Here is an 18,881-nt window from a genome sequence, read left to right as displayed (position 1 = left end):
ATTAATTGCCCCTTTTTAATTGTTTTTAAGAGATTTAGCTCAAAATACCGAGTGATCACAATTTTGCTGCGGCATAATTTCTACAACACAAATCCTTTCGAGGAGCGGGAAAAAATATTGGCTAAACACAACCGAACTGCAATAATGCAACTTTCAAACTTTGCAAGCAGCTAAATGCAACTTAACAAGTAGAAGCGCTGTAGGTTTCTGTAATCCGGCTGTGGAGCTCGTGATTTTTAAAAAAGTGTAGAAAATGTCGATCTACCACAATACTCAGAGTTCATGAAAAAGGAGTCCCATGTCTATGTTCTCCCATGGATGATGTTCCTTAGGCAGAAAAATACACTGCCGTTGTCAGTCATAGAAAACTCTCCAAGTTTACAAATGATGCCAAACTGGGAGGGACTGAAAAGTTGATCACAGGAGGGAGAATACAGCAGTGAGATTAGATCAAGATGCTCAGACATTCATTTTAAAATTTCAAATGTAATTAGGTTGAACCGTGTCTTGTGGAGCACATGGAACTTGTACGTAATTGTTTTGGGAAAATGCAGAAAATGCTGATTTACTTACCAGTACACCAGTTCCGAACCTCAGAAGGGAAATGTAGCCCATGTAAAGGTCGGAACCTGCACCTGTCCCATACAAGGTCCACAGGGCTCTGGGAGGGGGACCATGTCCTGTAAAATAATAGTTTATTATCCGTTCCCAATTTTATAACTTTCCATTTGACCATATTGAATAACATTTGTCGCTCATCAGTCCAGCTTCCCAATCTATCCAGGTCCTGCTGTACATCATCAACCTGTTCTCTGTTTTTTTGCAGTGCCTCCCAGTTTAGTATAAGCTGTAAACTTGGAGAGTTTTGTTTCTGTCCCCACTTCCAAGTCAGTTATGTAAGCCATGCATTCTTCTGGCCAACAACTTATCACTACTTATTTCAAAGAAGGTGCAATCAGTTTATTTTTCTAATCCACATGTTTGTCCCTGCATCGATGTTAGCTTTTCAGGTGTTTGGCCTTGGTGAACGTGTAGGATGTTTGTGTTGTCTACCTACTAATCATCTGCTCATTCTAAGCACTGTCTCAGTGGGAGGAGGAAATAATGTAGCCTGCTACTCTTCCTCAATAGGAATCCAATGACGCTGGGCCATGAGATGGCTCTGCCATTACTCCCAGCACTCTGGCAAAATGTGTTGGTTGGCTGCTGTCCCCTAGCTGCCTCTTTTGAGGAGAGTGGCTGGAGTCCTCATCCTAATAGGGGAAGTTTATCTTTTGTGCCATAACCCAGTTGCTGGCTGCCCTTTGCAGATGACCAGAGAGCAGACTCCTGGGCAGCAACAAAGAGCATGATGTCTGTCTTCAAGGTGCTGTCAAGCTGGTCCCCTAGCCTCAGTAGGCCGGGAGTGAGAGCCTCCTGTAAATTGGAGCCCAAGGTCCTAACAGTGGCAGACACAGTGCTCCATTATCACTGGGCTCTTTGTCCCGACAGAATGCCCTTGAGTCACCACTCACTCCATGGTGATCTGCGGGTTCCTCATGCCCTCTTGCATGGCTACACAGATGTCAGAGCAACTCTGCTATATATTCTCCAACATCCCAAGCAGGGAGCCCTGAAGATTCTCAAAGGACTTTATGAAGAGCTTCTGCTGATTAATTAGTGCAGCTCGCTATGTAGCACTTGTAAGATACAGATCTCTGGCTCCCACAGGAGCTGCACATGACCCAATCCCTCCTGTCCTCCTGTTGTTGTTTGTCTGTTGCCACCTCCACTTTCTCCTTTTTACTGGTTCTCAATGCTTCACCTGGTGCTCCCTCTTGATTTCCCCTGATCTGATTTCCCCAAAGTGAATGTATTTGAGCTGGTGCTTGAGTGCTCGGGCCAGCTGTTGACATAATTGGGCTAATTCCTGCTTTTGTCTGGCGCCACCTTCCTCATCTTGGGAAAACCCTACCAAAAGAGAAATTAACTTGTACTAGCATAAGATATCCAGCTCATGGCTGCCTGTACAGTAGCAAGGCCACTGTGGCCCCTTGCAGCAGAGGGGCAGATGTTATCCACAGATTGGGTGTAGCTTTGACTTTGGGTGATAGTGTAAAATGGACGATAGCGATTCAGCCACCACATCTCTCCCGATTTTCATTTCCATTGAAGTCCATAGTAATGAAAATCAGGAGAGATATATAATAAGCAGCTGAATTGATATCAACCATTTTACACTATCACCCAAAGTCAAAATTGCCCCCATTGAGTGTAAGGTGCGAGCAAGAAGACAACATTGAAGCAAACCTTACCTTGCTGGGTTGGGATAAAGACACCAAGTTCTGCCTTGTCCACTCCCTCGATAACTTTCATTCCAATTATTTGGAGGACCTGCTCCTTGTAATGGTTCTGGCATCAAAGGTTGACTGATCTACGATCTATGCATGCTCTGAGCTGATGGTTAGATGCAGCCTTCTCCTTTGAAAAGAAGGAGATCCTTTGAGCATTAGGCAATAAAATGAGAGCACCCTGATTAGCAACCTACATTGCTAGGAGTTGGTCTAAAAAATCTAGCTCTATTCTCTGGTCTGATTTTTTCTTACACTTCAATATCACACTTATCACTTTGCTCCAGAACAGACAATGCCTGCTCCTCCTTTCATGCATTCATATTCTATGGAATTATTTCTTCTGCAGTCTTTCATGCAGATTGTATGAAGCGATTATACTGAGGATTATTATTCCTTCCTTATACATATGTTCCAGTCCTATTTTCCTTATTATAGTCTTCAAAGGTACCTAAACTAAAATTAGAATCTTTAAACCTATTTAATACTGAAATTATAATCTTCAAAACAACCGAACAATAAATTACAGCCTTCAAAAGTAGCCAAATGAATACTTTACATTTCTTTTAATTCACACAAGTGTATAAATAGCACATGTAATACTTGGCAGTGTTTTGTAATTTTTGAACATGAGAGATACGCCTAACCTGTAATTTAGTCATTTACTGTTTTATAAAGTTGGGTTCAATTATGGTATAAATATTGGACAACATCAGAAGAGTCAATTATTCTCTCCCAGTTCCAACACAAATAAATTTTCAACAGCTGCCCCAGTTGTCTTTAAACACTAAGGGGGAGAATTTCGGTATTGCCCTGTTTGGGGCACAATTATCGTCCGGGCGCAAAGTTTAGCGCCTGGCGCTAATTATCACCTCCGACTGCAAACTTGGCTTCTATCGCCCCTGGAGGTGATTGGAGCGCTAAATCAGGTGCTACACACCTCTCTTAAGGCACTAACGCCGAGGAGCGAGCCGCTACCTCAGAGCGCTGACGAAGCTCATGTGATGTCAGTCAGCAATGGAACACGGACACACTGGCGCTGGCCAGTTCTTAAAGGGGAGGGTCGATCATGCTCTCCATCCACACCCTGCTCATTGCATCCTTGAATCTCGACCTGGAGAGGCCTGTACATCAATTCTGCTGGAAAGAACAATGGAGAGGCCCAGAGTGCAGCCCCATAGTCTCTTCTAAATTGATGCAAGGAAGGTCAAATCAAAATGAACCTGCAAAGTGCTACTCAGCCAAAACTCCTTCACACAGCATTGAATCTCTCCAGAAGTCTCTGGGGGAAAAATTTTGTATCGCCCCATTTGGGGCGCCATTATCGGCCGTGCGCAGAGTTTAGCGCCTGGCGCTAATTATCGACTCCGACAGCAAACTTGGCTTTTATCGCCCCTGGAGGTGATTGGAGCGCTAAATCCAGCGCTTCACACCTGTCTTAAGGCGCAAAGGCCGAGGAGCGCGGCGCTACCTCAGAGCGCTGGCGAAGCAAGGAAGGGCAAATCAAAATAAACCTGCAAAGTGCTGCTCAGAACTCAAAACTCCTTCACACAGTGTTGAATCTCTCCAGAAGTCTCTCTCTCTCTCTCAGAAAGCATGGTGCAAAAATGTCACCGACAAAAAAAGGCAGGAAGCGGTCGCCTTTAAATAGCGCTCCCCTAGTCCCTTTCTGACAGCATAACGCTCCCCTCAACCTGTCGTTGCTAGCGGCAGGCGGTAAGGCAGGGGGCGCCATTCAATATCCGGTCCGGGGCGCTAACAGGGCGTTGCGCACTCGACTGACGTCACAATCTGCCGGCGCAGGAGATCGTGGCGGTAGTGTTTAGCGCCGCTGCAAAATGTCTAGTTAATTTCGCGAGCGGCGCAAACATCGCCGCGCCCGGGCACTAGTTGCTTTGCACCCCATTAGCGCCCTCTTAAGGCGCTAACGGGAGGCGCAAACAACTGAATTTTTCCCCTCTCTCTCTCTCGCTCTCTCAGAATGCGTGGTGCAAAAAATGTCACCAACAAAAAAAGGCAGGAGGTGGTCACCTTTAAATAGCGCTCCCCCAGTCCCTTCCCGACTGCAAAACGCTCCCCTCAACCTGTTGTTGCTAGCGGCAGGCGGCAAGGCAGGGGGCGCCACTCAATATCCGGTCTGGGGCGCTACCGGGGTGTTGCACGCTCGACTGACGTCACGATCTGCGGGCGCAGGAGATCGTGGTGGTCGTGTTTAGCGCCGTCGCAAAATGTCTGGTCAATTTCGCGAGCGGCGCAAACATCGCCGCGCCCAGGCGCTAGTTGCTTTGCATCCCATTAGCGCCCTCTTAGGGCGCTAACGGGAGGCACAAAGCAACCGAATTTTTCCCAAGAGACATGTTGGTCTCTTCACGAGAAGGAATGTCTGTCCGTGATCTCCATACTCTAAAGGCTTGACTTTCCAATGTTTTATGGCTGATTTTGTGTTCTTTCAGGGCAGGTGGGGGCACAAAATGGGTAATGTTGTATCTCCATCCATGAGCTCAGCCATTAAGGTTTTCTGCTGGAAGTGATGGCAGTGGCGGAAGTATCTGCCCAAATACAGGGACTGGATTAAAATAATATTTAAATTGCATGATAACATCAAACGTCAGATTTCCCAACATTTCAACCTCTAGCCCATGTGAAGCTGAGAATGCCACCATATATTAGGCATTTAACATTGTTAGGTGTCAGCTAACAAGCAGAAGTTAATTTAAAGGACTGCTGAAGTGAAACTTTAAAGTGCTCTAACTTTCTTACTTTACATCTGTTCGGAGTAATTCCTTTTTGTGTTCTTTCCCCTCAGAAATCCTGTCTCAGTGTATACCTTGTTGCTTTATACTCTGGGGCTTTAATTATTTTTTTTACTCACACATTCTACAGAGGAAGATGCCCTGAGAGATTCTTATCTGGATTCCAACCCCAGAAAAGACAATCCCCTCCCCGACGGTACCCATGTTGTCTATGGGAGAAGTCCAGGTCAGAACATACACCTGTTCTTAATTCCTCTGCTGCAGATCCTACTGGAGTTGGCACATGCTCTGTGGTTCACTTCAGTGCTGCACACAACCATCACAGAGGCAATTGGTGGACTCCTCCAACTGAGCCACTAGTTGCAGTACATTATGGGATATCAATCCCAGCGCCTGTACATATGTTTGATGCTCTGCAAGCACCCTGCTTTTAAAAGGAAAAAACCCTCAAGATCTGGCTTCTGAAGCTCTTCAGCCAAAGCTGGACACCTTCTGTCCCTTTGGCCAAGAACATCTGCAGTCTTATCTTCCTCCTCCAGCTCCTCCTTCACATTTGTTATATGTGGATCACCCTATGTGCTCGCCTCTGTCTCTTATTATAATAAGCCTGACATTGCAAAATTTGACACAATCAGAGTGGGGCCATATGAGCGGCCATATGTCCCGCCCTGATAAACTTCCGGAACATCAGTGAGTCGGAAAATACAGCATTCATTGCATAATTTTTAACTGTGCAACAGGACTAAAATGCATTGCTATGACACCTTGTGGTTATAAGCCTTCCACATTAAAAAAAAAAGTTTAAAATATCTAATTTTATATCACTTTCCTTAGAAATTGCATAAGAATCATGTTATAATTAGAAGAGACTGTGGGTTCCTTTTTAGTGCAATTATTTTACAACTCAATAACCCAATGTCACCACGTGACCATGAGTTCACCAGTTATCTTATCAGGATTTATTCATATAAAATTCTATACAATGCGAACCTACTGTTTGTTGCCCCTCCCGCAGGTAAAAACCGCAGGATGCCTGTGTTCACTTAAAGCAGTGAGAATTTTTTCAAATTGGGAACTCTAGGTGAAGGGTCAAGGCCCATAATTCAGAACATCACCAAGGCTGAAAAGAAAAGGACATAAATAAGATAAATCAAGAAGTAGTGGTTTAGTAATGTTGAACTTGGGTTTTAAGCGTCTATACATTGTAGGAAATTCATGTATTGTTTTAAAGTGCATTTGTGCACAGATTCTTCTGTTGTTCTTAGATAGAGTTTTAAAGCACTGATGGAGACCATTAGGTTCATTGTGTTTATGTTGGCACAATCCAACATTGCCCATTGCCCTGCTCTCTCCCTACAGCCTTGTATGTTTCTCTGCTTCAAATGTTTATCTACTATTCCCTTAGAAGTTGCAATGGTCTAACTCAGCAACTCCCTCTGGCAAAGCATTCCATGCATCTAACAACTCTCTGCAGAGAGGATTTTCTCCAAATCACTCTCCTTGCCCTCATAGTGACAATTTTAAATTGATGCCCTCTTGCCACTGACTGCCCAACCAAAGGAAATAGTCTTTCCCTATCAAAACCCCAAAATTAACCTTTTAAAGTAAGTTTTAACTGAAAAAGCATTTTAAAATAACTCATATATACATTTCAGTGGAAAATGACCAAAGAATCCTAAAACATGGCAGTCACATTATATTATAATAAAGCAAGTTAACTCTACACCTCCAGTGGTGCCTGAAGCCCAACTTTTAATGGTTCCTAAGAACAGAGGCACAGAAAACAAACATCTCTTTCCACTGTCCCTCCAACAGGAGACCAATGCACACTGGGGCAGTAAAATAGGAGGCTGGTCCTTAGAGGTCATGGCTTTCCTCTTGATGCTTTTTCCTGGAGCCTTGCAGCATGCAAAAATGCTTTAAATTAGTTTTGAAGGCCCTAATTGAAATGAGCTCTGGTTATTACAATTAACTTGGAATTCTTCCTGGACAATTCCGCAGCCGTCAAAGACGCTACGGACGCTGCAAGGATGAGACTCGGAATTCTGCGGAATTGGGTAAGCCACCGGGTTTACCCCCTCATCCAAGACGCCGAGACGTACCTGGCCGCCTGCGACATCTTAAAGGCGCATTACCAGCAGCCTACGAATGAGGTGTATGCTAGGCACCTGCTCGCCACCCGCGCACAGCGACCTGGGGAATCGGTGGAGGAGTTCCTAAGCACCCTGAAAATGCTTGGCAAAGACTGCAAGTGCCGAGATGTAAAAGCCGCGGTGTACACTGACGAGCTTGTTCGCGATGCCTTCATCACAGGCCTCAGCTCCACTTACATCCGGCAAAGACTGCTGGAAAAAACGGGGTTGGACCTGAAACAGGCTGCGGACACCGCGCGATCCCTGGATGTGGCCCAGAGAAACTCGGACGCCTACTCTTCAGCCCGCACCGTCCACGCCGCCACGTGTGCACCGAGGGCGCCGCCATCTTGGAAGGCATCTTCCCCGCCCGACAGCCCGACACCGGCTGGGCCCCGCTCTCCCCCCAGAAGCCCTACGACAGCCGCGACGCGTCAGGGACCCAACTGCTACTTCTGCGGGCAGCCAAAGCACACCAGAAACCTGTGCCCGGCGAAAGGCACCACCTGCTTTAAGTGCGGTAAGAAGGGGCACTTCGGGAAGGTGTGCAGAGGGAACCCCGCCGGAAAACCAACCGCCGGAAAACCTGCCACCGCCGCGTGTGCGCCGTGGGAGCGGCCATCTTGGACGCCATCTTGCCCGACCTCGTGGGGTCCGCCATCTTGTGAGCAGACAGCGTGGACGCCATCTTGTATCAATCAGGGCCCTACAGTGGCATCGGTCACAGTGGACCAGACCAGGCCGCACCCGCTATCCAGATCAATGGTGGACATCGAGGTAAACGGGTGCCGGGTTAAATGCTTAATTGACAGTGGAAGCACGGAGAGCTTTATCCACCCAGAACTGGCACAACAACTCTCCCTAAAGGTGGTCCCTACTCAGGGTACCATCTCTATGGCTGACAAAACCCAGACATCGACCATTCTGGGTTACTGCACGGTACAATTGTGCGTTAACGGAACTGTATATGATAATTTTAAAGTATTAATCATGAAGAACCTATGTGCGAGCGTGATCTTGGGCCTGGATTTCCAGTGCAACCACCAAAGCATCACGCTCAAGTACGGTGGGTCCCAGCCGCCCCTCACAGTGTGCGGTCTGGCTACCCTGAAGGTAAAGCCGCCTTCGCTATTCGCGAACCTTACCCCTAACTGCCGGCCAATAGCGACCAAAAGCAGGAGGTACAGCTGGGAGGACAGGCGGTTTATCGCGACCGAGGTAGACAGGCTCCTGAAAGAGCGCATTATTGAACACAGCAACAGCCCATGGCGCGCCCAAGTGGTAGTGGTAAGGGGTAGCGAGAAGAAACGGATGGTGATCGACTATAGTCAAACGATCAACAGGTACACCCTACTAGACACCTACCCGCTACCCCGCATATCAGAAATGGTGAACCAAATCGCCCAATACCGGGTGTTCTCCACCATCGACCTCAAGTCAGCGTACCACCAGCTCCCTATCAGACCAGAGGACCGCCCGTACACCGCCTTCGAGGCGAACGGACGCCTCTACCAATTCCTCAGAGTCCCCTTTGGGGTGACGAATGGGGTCTCGGTCTTTCAGAGGGAGATGGACCGCATGGTCGATGACCACCACTTGCAGGCAACCTTCCCCTACCTCGACAACGTCACCATCTGCGGTCACAACCAGCAGGATCACGACTCGAACCTCGAGAGGTTCCTGAAAACCGCACAAAAACTCAACCTCACCTACAACGAGGACAAGTGCGTTTACAACACCACGCGCCTCTGCATACTAGGCAGCGTGGTGGAGAATGGGGAAATCGGACCAGACCCCGACCGATTGCGCCCCCTACGGGAGCTGCCCCTGCCCAACACTCCCAAAGCCCTGAAAAGGTGCCTGGGGTTATTTTCTTATTATTCCCAATGGGTCCCCAACTACTCCGACAAAGCCCGCCCCCTCTTGAAAGCATCCTCTTTCCCGCTCTCTGCTGAGGCCCACGCCGCCTTCAAAAGCATTAAGCAGGATATTGAGCGGGCCACGCTACAGGCAGTGGACGAGAACACTCCATTTCAAGTGGAAAGTGATGCGTCTGACTTCGCCTTGGCGGCCACCCTCAACCAGGCGGGGCGGCCCGTAGCTTTTTTCTCGAGGACCCTCCAAGGGCCCGAGATCAGACACTCCTCCGTGGAAAAGGAGGCCCAAGCCATCGTGGAGGCAGTGCGCCACTGGCGCCACTACCTAGCCGGCAAACGCTTCACCCTACTTACCGACCAGCGGTCGGTAGCGTTTATGTTCAATAATAAACAGAGGGGGAAGATTAAAAATGATAAGATTCTTAGGTGGCGGATCGAGCTCTCCACCTTCGAGTACGACATCATTTACCGGCCAGGGGCCCTTAACGAATCCCCTGACGCCCTCTCACGAGGGATGTGTGCCAGCGCCACCGGGGATCGGCTACAGACCCTCCACAACGACCTCTGCCACCCAGGGGTCACGCGACTGTTCCACTTCATAAAGTCCCGTAACTTACCCTACTCGATTGAGGAAGTTCGGTCTCTGACCAGGAACTGCCGCACTTGCGCTGAGTGCAAGCCTCGGTTCTACCGCCCAGATAGAGCCCACTTAATCAAAGCTACACGGCCCTTTGAGCGGCTCAGCTTAGATTTCAAGGGCCCCCTCCCGTCCGTCGACCGCAATGTTTACTTCCTGAACATTGTGGACGAATACTCCCGGTTCCCATTCGCCTTCCCCTGCCCAGACATGACCAGCGCCACGGTCATTAAATGCCTCAACAGCCTGTTCTGCCTGTTCGGTATGCCGAGCTACATCCATACGGATAGGGGGGCGTCCTTCATGAGTGAAGAGCTACGCCAGTACATGCTGTCCAGGGGGATCGCCACGAGCCGTACCACCAGCTACAACCCCCGGGGTAACGGCCAAGTGGAGCGGGAGAACGGGACAATATGGAAAGCAGTCACTCTAGCTCTAAGGACCAAGGGCCTCCCTATCTCCCGCTGGCAGGAAGTCCTCTCGGATGTGCTCCATTCGATACGGTCGCTATTGTGTACGGCCACTAATACCACGCCTCATGAACGAATGTTTGTCTTTCCCCGGAAATCCACCTCAGGCGTATCCATGCCGTCATGGCTCTCCACCCCAGGTCCGGTACTCGTGCGAAGGCATGTGAGGGGCCACAAGACGGACCCTCTCGTGGAGCCAGTACACCTACTCCACGCCAACCCCCAATACGCATATGTCCGGCACGCCGACGGAAGGGAGGACACCGTGTCCATAAAAGACGTCGCCCCAGCTGGCATCGACAACAACCACGGCAATAGCGGCAACGACGATCACAGCAACTCTTACCCACCCACTACTCTTTCATCACCCCCGGAAGAACACCGACCAACGGCACCCCCACCAACTACCCCTTCAACAACCCTGGCGGCACCCCCGGCAGAGACCCAGGAGGCTACCGGGGACACCCAGCCGACACCCGCGGCACCGCAACAGCCACGTCGGTCGCAGAGGACTATCAAAGCCCCGAACAGACTAAATCTATAGAAGGGGTGAATGTGATGAAATATTTCCATTCATCACTGCCTGTGACTGAGATCAGTTTCAGTGTCATTTCCCTTCCCCCAGACCTCATTGTATTGTGTACTGGAATGTGCTGTATTGTATACTGGAATGTGCTGGAATGTGCTGTGTGTAGGGCTCCGCCCATACCTGGCCCCGTTTGTAAGCTAGCTTCAGTCTAGCCCCAATCTCCAGAAGGACGACATCTCTCTCGCTTACGTGTTTCGTTCTAAGTTAATAAAAGCCTTGTTTTGTTCTGCTACCTTCGAGTCTCGGAATTATTGAGGCACATCAGTTACTATGGATGGGACTATCTTGCATGTGCTTATTGTGGTCTTGCAGGCTGTTTTGGAACTGGAGATGATTCAGACATGCTCTTCTGTGATTAATAAACATGATCAAGACAGGAGAGCGTCATGTTGCATTTGAGTTGCATGCTTTGCCTGCCATGCTTGATACAAAACAACACTGGGTGCAAAGCATTGAAAATATTTTGTTCCCCAGCCTACACTGCCTTCACTTTGGTTATGTATACATACAGGATAGGAATTGCAATATATTTCTGTATGAAAGACTTACTGAAGGTCCTTCTTTATTGATGTTGAACTCTTTCCCCTGATGAATGGAATTCATTAATAAAAGTAATAAAAACTTCAACCTACAAGTCAAACTCATGGAATATTTGAGTCCTTGTGGCAGCCATAAAAGTGGTCAGGAAGCAGGCTATAGACTGACCCATTACAAGAGCCAAAAATAAACATATTGTAAAATATCCAGAAAGCAGAATTTTTCACTCTGCATCAGTATTACGCAGAACCCTTTGGCTCATGACTGTGGTTAATGGTTTACTGTCTGGGTGACCTCTGGTGCAAAATATAAATGGCTAGTTACATTAGCTTAATTAAAAAGTTCTCACAGCTTTGGATAATGTTTAACTTCCCTTTATTACAGTTTAGATTCCATACTGACTGCTAAAAATTTGAAGTGCATGAAACCTTTAGTAACTGAATATATTTCTCCTTCTCAACATTTCTCCTCACCCCTCCTCTCCTGAATACAGTGACTTATGCTGGGTACAGTTTCACATGCTTCAGTATCTCGCTTAAGTAGCCATTTTTCATGCAAAGGCCTAGACAGATTGGCAGGCCAATTGACTAGGGAGGGTATCACAACGAGAGTCTGATCCTGTTCTCACCCTATATCCATGCACATATACTTTCCAGTAGGGATTTCTGGATAGGGATCAAGAGTGGGAAGTCCAGTTGATATTTTACCCTCTCTACCCTGAGTAATCTGATATTAGCTATAATACCACAATTCAGCACGACCAAACCTATGGCCTTCCAGACATGTAGTGCTCAGTGACACACAATAGGGTGCATTTACCCAGTCAACATAAACTGTATTACCTTTACTAGTATTATCTGAAAAAAAGTTAATAATAAATGTTATTTGCAAAAACTAAAATCTTTATTATTCCCTCCAATATTTTCCTGAAGTTCTGTCTCATACTTGGCTATGCTTTCACAGGCACTCGATTGCCTCTAGTATGTTGCCCAAGTGGCCATTCTGTATGCATGCAAACCTAGATAATCTCGTCAATTGGCAGGGCATCAAAGCCCAGCCTGATCCTGTCTTCACCTGACATTGACTCTTCAGTAGGAGTTATTAGAAAGCAACAAGAGCAGGAGGCTTGACTGAGTTTTCCCCTCCTTAAGGTGCTAAGACCAATTACAGTGCTTCAACTGCTCTCCCTAGGAGTTGACCTGTGACCTTTATGGACTGTATAGCTCAGTCCCACAGAGGACAGTGCATCTATCTATCAACTAAGCCAAATTAAAACTCTTGGAAAAATTTGCATCAATCGTAATTTGGATTCCTGGGACCCTGCTCGTGCACCTTCATTGTCTATATATTGGTCCAACACAGACAAAGCCAATTACTGTCTCCCATTCGGGTACTTGGAGACCCAGGGGCAGATTTTACTCTTCAATTACAATTATAATCTGGATTTATAAGAGTGTAAATCTGGCAGGCTGCATTCCACCAACTCTCCGTCACCCTATGCCATTTAAGTTGGCCATTTAATATATCTGATGTCTTATTATAATGTGCCCATCCATACTACATGAAAGATGGGATGACATCATGAAATGTATTTTTCACCCTTTGCACTATAGTAACGCTGGACACAAGGACAGCCAGGAATGTTAGTGCTTTCTTGGTTTGGGGTCGAGGAGTTAATTTTTAAAGTGACTAAGCCATTCAATTGCAGAGCAATCAATTACATTTAAGTGTCAGTCTTGGCTCAGTGGTAGCACGCTTGGTCAGAAGGTCATGGGTCCCACTCCATAGACTTGAGTACATAATCTAGGCTGACACTTCAGTGTAGTACTGAAGGAGTAGTTTGTCGTTAGAGGTACTGTCTTTTGGATGAGATGTCACACCAGGACCCTGTCTGCCTGCTCATGTGGATGTTAAAGATCTTATGGCACCAAATGAAGAAGAGCGGAGAATTCTTCTGGTCAATGTTTATCCCTCAACCAACATCACTAAAACAAATTATCTGGTCATTTATCTCATTGCTGGTTGTGAGACCAGGCTGTGTGAAAACTGGCTGCTGCATTTCCCCACATTACAACAGTGACTACACTTCAAAAGTACTTAATTGACTATGAAATGCTTTGGGACATGCTGAAGCTGTGAAAGGAACTGTATAAATGCAAGTTTGGCAAATTCAAAGTACAAGGAAGAAAACAATGTAAGAATTTTCAGTCGGCACTGTCAGCAACGTCAGGCCAAGGCTGGGCACCGCAGCAATTCCCCTTCCCCGCCTGAGCCGGGCACCCTAACAGCACTATAAATGGCCCTGATAGCAGCCCATATTAATTCAATTATCTTGACCCCAGGAAATCAGCTGGATTCAGGGGCACAGGCAAGGGGCAGGCAGAAGTCCTGTCCCTCTAAAGATCCTCCCCTTTGTAGCAAAGAGGAAAATCCATCCCATAGTGTGTCCGAATGTTGTCCTTTTAGCCCTGGGGCCTAAATTTAAGTCTAGCAAGATGGTATACAAAATAGAAATATTATGGTGCCGCTACAGAAGGCGAATGTCAGAAACTGGGGTTGGGGTAGGATAATGTAGCAGGAATGTCATGCATTGTACTTGATCCAAGTGTACTTTATGTTGTCACTATGAGTAAGTTGCTAAAAATAGTCAGTTCCTTAGTACTTACATCCTTCACTTGGATAAAAACATCTGCAGCAGATTAATTAAAAGAATGTGTTAAAAGAAACTCTAGTCCTTTCTTGCTTGTCATTTAACATCTTTCCCCTTAAGAAATGGAAGTCATTCGTTGGAATAATGTCATTTCAGTTTAGGTATTCTCAAACACAAACTTTGACCTTGTGACTGTCATAAAATTGATTTAAAAGTAAAGTGGGAGCAAAGAAGCATAATATAATCTGTATCGCAACTGCCTCAAAACCATAAAAAACAAATATCCCGAGAGCAAGATTTTGCACTCTGTACCTGTACTGTGCTGAGTACATTGATCCATAGCTCAGGTTATTGTTTAAATGCTTCTTGGCACACAGCATAAATAGCTGGTTAAATTAGAGAGTTAGCCTTGGGTTAAGTTTAATCTCCCTGTGCAGGAGTTAATGACTCCTTGATAAAAGCTCAAATATTCAGAATTCTAAAATGATAGTCAGCAAATCACAAGGGAGAAGTCCGTATATGGGATGGTGTTGGTTTATCCCAAGTCACATTGGATCTTGTAAAATAGGAGCACAGGTTCAAGCAAGTTATAAGAACCTTATCAGTATGACCCTTGATCAAAGTGCTGCATGATGAGTAATCTACATATTTTCTCTCTATATTTTTCTGGGTTTTTCTTCTGGTGTTTTTCTCCTATCCTCTCTTCCTTCTCCTCACCTTTTGCCTCCACGCAGCATATTGAGGCCTGGGCAAACATCCTAACTCACAACAAGCTGCTATGAACCCTGTAACGTTGCCCAAAATGAGGTCTAGTTCAAGTGGACATCTAAGATACGCTTTTGTTCAACTTGCAAAATTCCACACTGGTAATGGCTGGCTTCCTGGCCCAAGCAAGCCTGATTTTACAGGGTTAGCTCATAGTTTCCAGCACAGCTGTTTCCTTGGCCAAGCAACTAGCCTAATGAGGATATGCAAAATCTGACCAGTAACTCAAATTTAAAGCAACGTGCACACTTAAAAAGGTAAATAGCCACATGTGGAGGTAAATATTGTTTCAGCCTTTATAAAGCTCCAAAATATATTTTAAATATTTCTCAGCCTTTGCTGAGTGGGAGGAAAGGAGGAAGCGAATAAGTGCCAAGCAAAAATGAAATGAAAGGAAAAGCAATGTGGAAGCACAAAACGGAGCCCTGCAGCCAAGTGACAGAATGGTATAAGCAGCCAACTGTTTGACGACTATCAAAGTGCACATGCTGCTACATGAGGTGGGCATGAGGAGGATTGCCCTGTTAGACACTTCAGCGCACCCATCCCAGAGGACAGCACGTCACCTTGGGTTATTAACACCAGGGTTCTCCACCTGGGAAATATTCTGTACCTTGTCCAGCTGACGTCTCCTTTCCACAGGAAAAATGATTAACGTGTCGCCCCTTGCAAACGAGACCTCTGCCACTTGTATAAGCCAGCTGATCCAGTAGATATCACTGGCGGTGGCTTGGAAGGATCCAATGGTGTAAATGTTAAATGTATGCCCATGTGAAGACCCATTCCTGTGATACAAGTTTTCTGTAGGTTGGTCTCCAAGAGATGGTATAGCTATGTGGCAACCCCTTTGTGAAGCAGCGGCACTGAAGGACTTTGTGGGTTTGTAAAAGTAGGTCCTGAGGTAAAGACAGGAATGGACATAATGCACGGTTATTGTTGTATCTGCATTTGCTGTCCGCTCCTGAACTCATCTGAATCATACAACACTATCACAATCCTCAAGTGAATTCCATCCTCATCACTTTGTTTACGGGTATTTCCAATTGCAGCAACCAAGAATACAGTAGGAAAGTAATGCCAAAAAAGTAACCAAAAACACAACATGTTACACTCCTCAGCAACACAAATGCAGGGATCAAAATGCAACTACCTGTAAATATCATCGATAAGTGAAAAAAGTGCAATCTAGTTTTATAACAGTAATCACACTTTAAGATTATGACTTGAGCAGACCGGATCACAGGATTAGTCAAGTGGTCTTTTTATATAGGCGAGCTGACCAAAAAAATGCAAAGTCTGGTAAGGGATCATTTGCATAGTTCCCTTGTCCCTAATGAACTCGCAGCATAGCCTCTCCCACAGTCCATTTTTTCTTTGTCACAAAGTACAGCCTGCTGTCCCTCAGGTGCACAGGCCTGGTTTTATAGCCGTCTCTTAACCCGAGCGAGGCTCCTGGCCTCAGAAAAATGGCCTTCTAGCCCTTTAACATAAGAACATAAGAAATAGCAGCAGGAGTAGGCCATTTGGCCCCTCGAGCCTGCTCCGCCATTTAATAAGATCATGGCTGATCTGATCTTGGGCTCAGCTCCATTTCCCTGCCCACTCCCCATAACCCATCACTCCCTTATTGTTCAAAAATCTGTCTATCTCCACCTTAAATATATTCAATGACCCAGCCTCCACAGCTCTCTGGAGCAGAGAATTCCATAGATTTCCGACCCCGAGAAGAAATTCCTCCTCATCTCAGTTTTAAATGGGCGACCCCTTATTCTGAAACTATGCCCCCTAGTTCTAGATTCCCCCACGAGGGGAAACTTCTTCTCTGCATCTACCTTGTTGAGCCCCCTGAGTATCTTATATGTTTCAATAAGATCACCTCTCATTCTTCTAAACTCCAATGAGTATAGGCCCAACCTGCTCAACCTTTCTTCATAAGTCAACCCCTTCATCTCAGGAATTAACCTCGTGAACCTTCTCTGAACTGCCTCCAAAGCAAGTATATCCCTCCTTAAATAAGGAGACCAAAACTGTACGCAGTACTCCAGGTGTTGTCTCACCAATACTGTAATGTATATACCTTTAAGGGGGGAACTACTTTTTACAGCTCATGTATACTGTAGTAACAGCAGTGACCACACCTGTATATAGCACTGAGTAGTAATCTCTACAGTCAGTTCCACTGTGAGCCACGTTGAGTAAACACCTGTTGTACTGTTTCTCCTGCAGTCTGCGTCTTATTATACACAGACACAACATTGGCGACAAGGCAAGTTCGAACTTACCTGCAACTCTGCATCACCTCCCGGGGATTTGTTCCTGGCGATCAGTGGATTGGAGGTCAAGGCCAGAGACTCGGGCGTCGACCACGGGCAACCGCCCAGTCATCCAGCAGAGACTCGAGAATTGCGGGGGAGGCTGTCGAGAGCCAGGCTTGGCTTTCCAGTCGAGGTGGTCCAGCGAAACGGGCTGGCAATAGGTAGTGCGCAGACCCTTCCCAGACAGCGGCGGGCTAGAGTCCGACCGAGCGGCACAGCAACGGGCCGAGCAGCGTCGACGAGGGAGAGAGAGAGAGGGCAGAGCGCACAGGGCGCAGCCGATGTTCAGGGGCCGAGCAGCGTCGAAGAGAGGGAGAGAGAGATGCGCAGAAACCCGTGAGGCGCCGCCATTGCCACGAGGACCGCCGAGAGCGGCGTTGGCAGCAGCGCAGGAGAAGCGCGTGAAACCTACAGGGCATCGCCATTGCCACGAGAACCGCCGGGAGCGGCGTTGGCAGCAGCGGGGGAGGGAGGAAAGCGCGGGAGATGCCATTTTAAGCCATTGGGAGATGCCATTTTAAACCACACCCAAAATGCCGAAGAGTGGCAGTATCACCGCATTTGGCAATGAAGTCGAAGATTGGACTACATATATCGAACGAATAGAGGTGTACTGCAAGGCAAATGAGGTGTCAGATGACAAGAAAGCATCGGTATTGTTAAATTTAATGGGTGCAAAGACGTATGGTTTATTACGAAATCTAGTAACCCCAACGAAGCCAATGGAAAAGAGTTTTGAAAACATAGTAACGATACTACAGGGACATTTAAACCCCACACCGCTGCTGATAGCAGAAAGATTCCAGTTTCACAAACGGAACCAGCATAAGGATGAAAACAATGCTGATTATTTAACAGAACTGCGCAAACTATCGAAACACTGCCAGTTTGGAGCGGGACTGGCAGATACCTTAAGGGACAAGTTTGTGTGTGGGCTTCAAAGTGAAGGAACCCAGAAACGGCTTTTATCTGAAAAGGACCTTACGCTGAAAAAGGCTTTCAGCATTGCGGTATCATATGAAGCAGCAGCATGGGGCGCTGCAGAGATACAACAGAGACCGCAAGAATATGGCACAAACGAAATGTCATATGGAACAGAGAAGTGCTATCGCTGCGGCAGAACAACACATGACCAGAATGATTGCTGGTTCAAAGACAAAGTGTGCAGACAGTGTGGAAAAGTAGGACACATAGCACGAGTCTGCAGGTCGGGAAAGAAAACCAGCAATAAGAAACCTACCAAAGGAAAGTACAAGAAGGTACATAAGATGACGGAGATTAGTTCAGACGAACAAAAGAGTGATAACGACTCCGAAAGCAGGGAACTGAGTTGTCTGAAACTACATAATGTGATCACAACGGAGGATCACCGAACCATTTGGGTCACTCTCAAGATAGCTGAAGTCCAGGTAAAGATGGAATTGGACACAGGATCAGCCCTAACAGTCATAAACCGATGGGACTACGAGCGGCTATTCTCACACATACCCTTGAGAGACACAAAAATTATTTTGAAGACGTACACGGGGCAAAAGGTCTACCCCAAAGGAAAAATAAGGGTGACCGTTATATATAACGGTAAGGAAACACCAAAACTAGACCTGTATGTATTGCAAGATGGAGGACCACCATTACTGGGACGTGAATGGATCCGGAAAATGCAACTGGATTGGCATTCCATACAGGCACTGACTGTGGCTGACAAAAAGGATGATGACGTCACACCTGGGCGACTGTCAAAGATCCTAACTGACGTGAAAGAAGTGTTCCAGCAAGGACTCGGAACACTAAAAGGCATGACAGCGACGATTAAAATTGAAGAAAAC

The 18,881-nt window shown here is 46.7% G+C and overlaps 1 protein-coding gene across 6 annotated transcripts in view; it reads right to left on the bottom strand.

Moving 5' to 3' along the window:
- LOC147107592 (uncharacterized) overlaps nt 1-18,881 on the bottom strand; it is a 107,524-nt gene that overhangs the window by 55,639 nt on the left and 33,004 nt on the right. For 5 of the 6 annotated variants that reach the window (XR_015080837.1, XM_086006752.1, XM_086006750.1 and 2 more), the window contains 3 exons: nt 6,078-6,203; nt 2,295-2,460; nt 574-680 (listed from right to left, as the gene is read on the bottom strand). Coding sequence is in view for 4 of the 6 variants with exons in the window: in XM_086006752.1 (XP_085862878.1) it covers nt 574-680; nt 2,295-2,355 (168 nt within the window). In the remaining 2 variants the exon portion in view is untranslated. Of the gene's footprint in view, nt 1-573; nt 681-2,294; nt 2,461-6,073; nt 6,204-18,881 lie in introns of all 6 variants that reach the window. The other variant, XR_015080838.1, reaches the window with a different exon arrangement.

The sequence above is a fragment of the Somniosus microcephalus genome, chromosome 14 (assembly GCF_052327205.1).
Source record: "Somniosus microcephalus isolate GS21.2 chromosome 14, FLI_Smic_1.0, whole genome shotgun sequence".
Classification (NCBI taxonomy): Eukaryota; Metazoa; Chordata; class Chondrichthyes; order Squaliformes; family Somniosidae; genus Somniosus; species Somniosus microcephalus.
The sequence above is the reverse complement of the archived record's forward strand: the minus strand, read 5'-3'. Positions and strand labels throughout refer to the sequence as shown.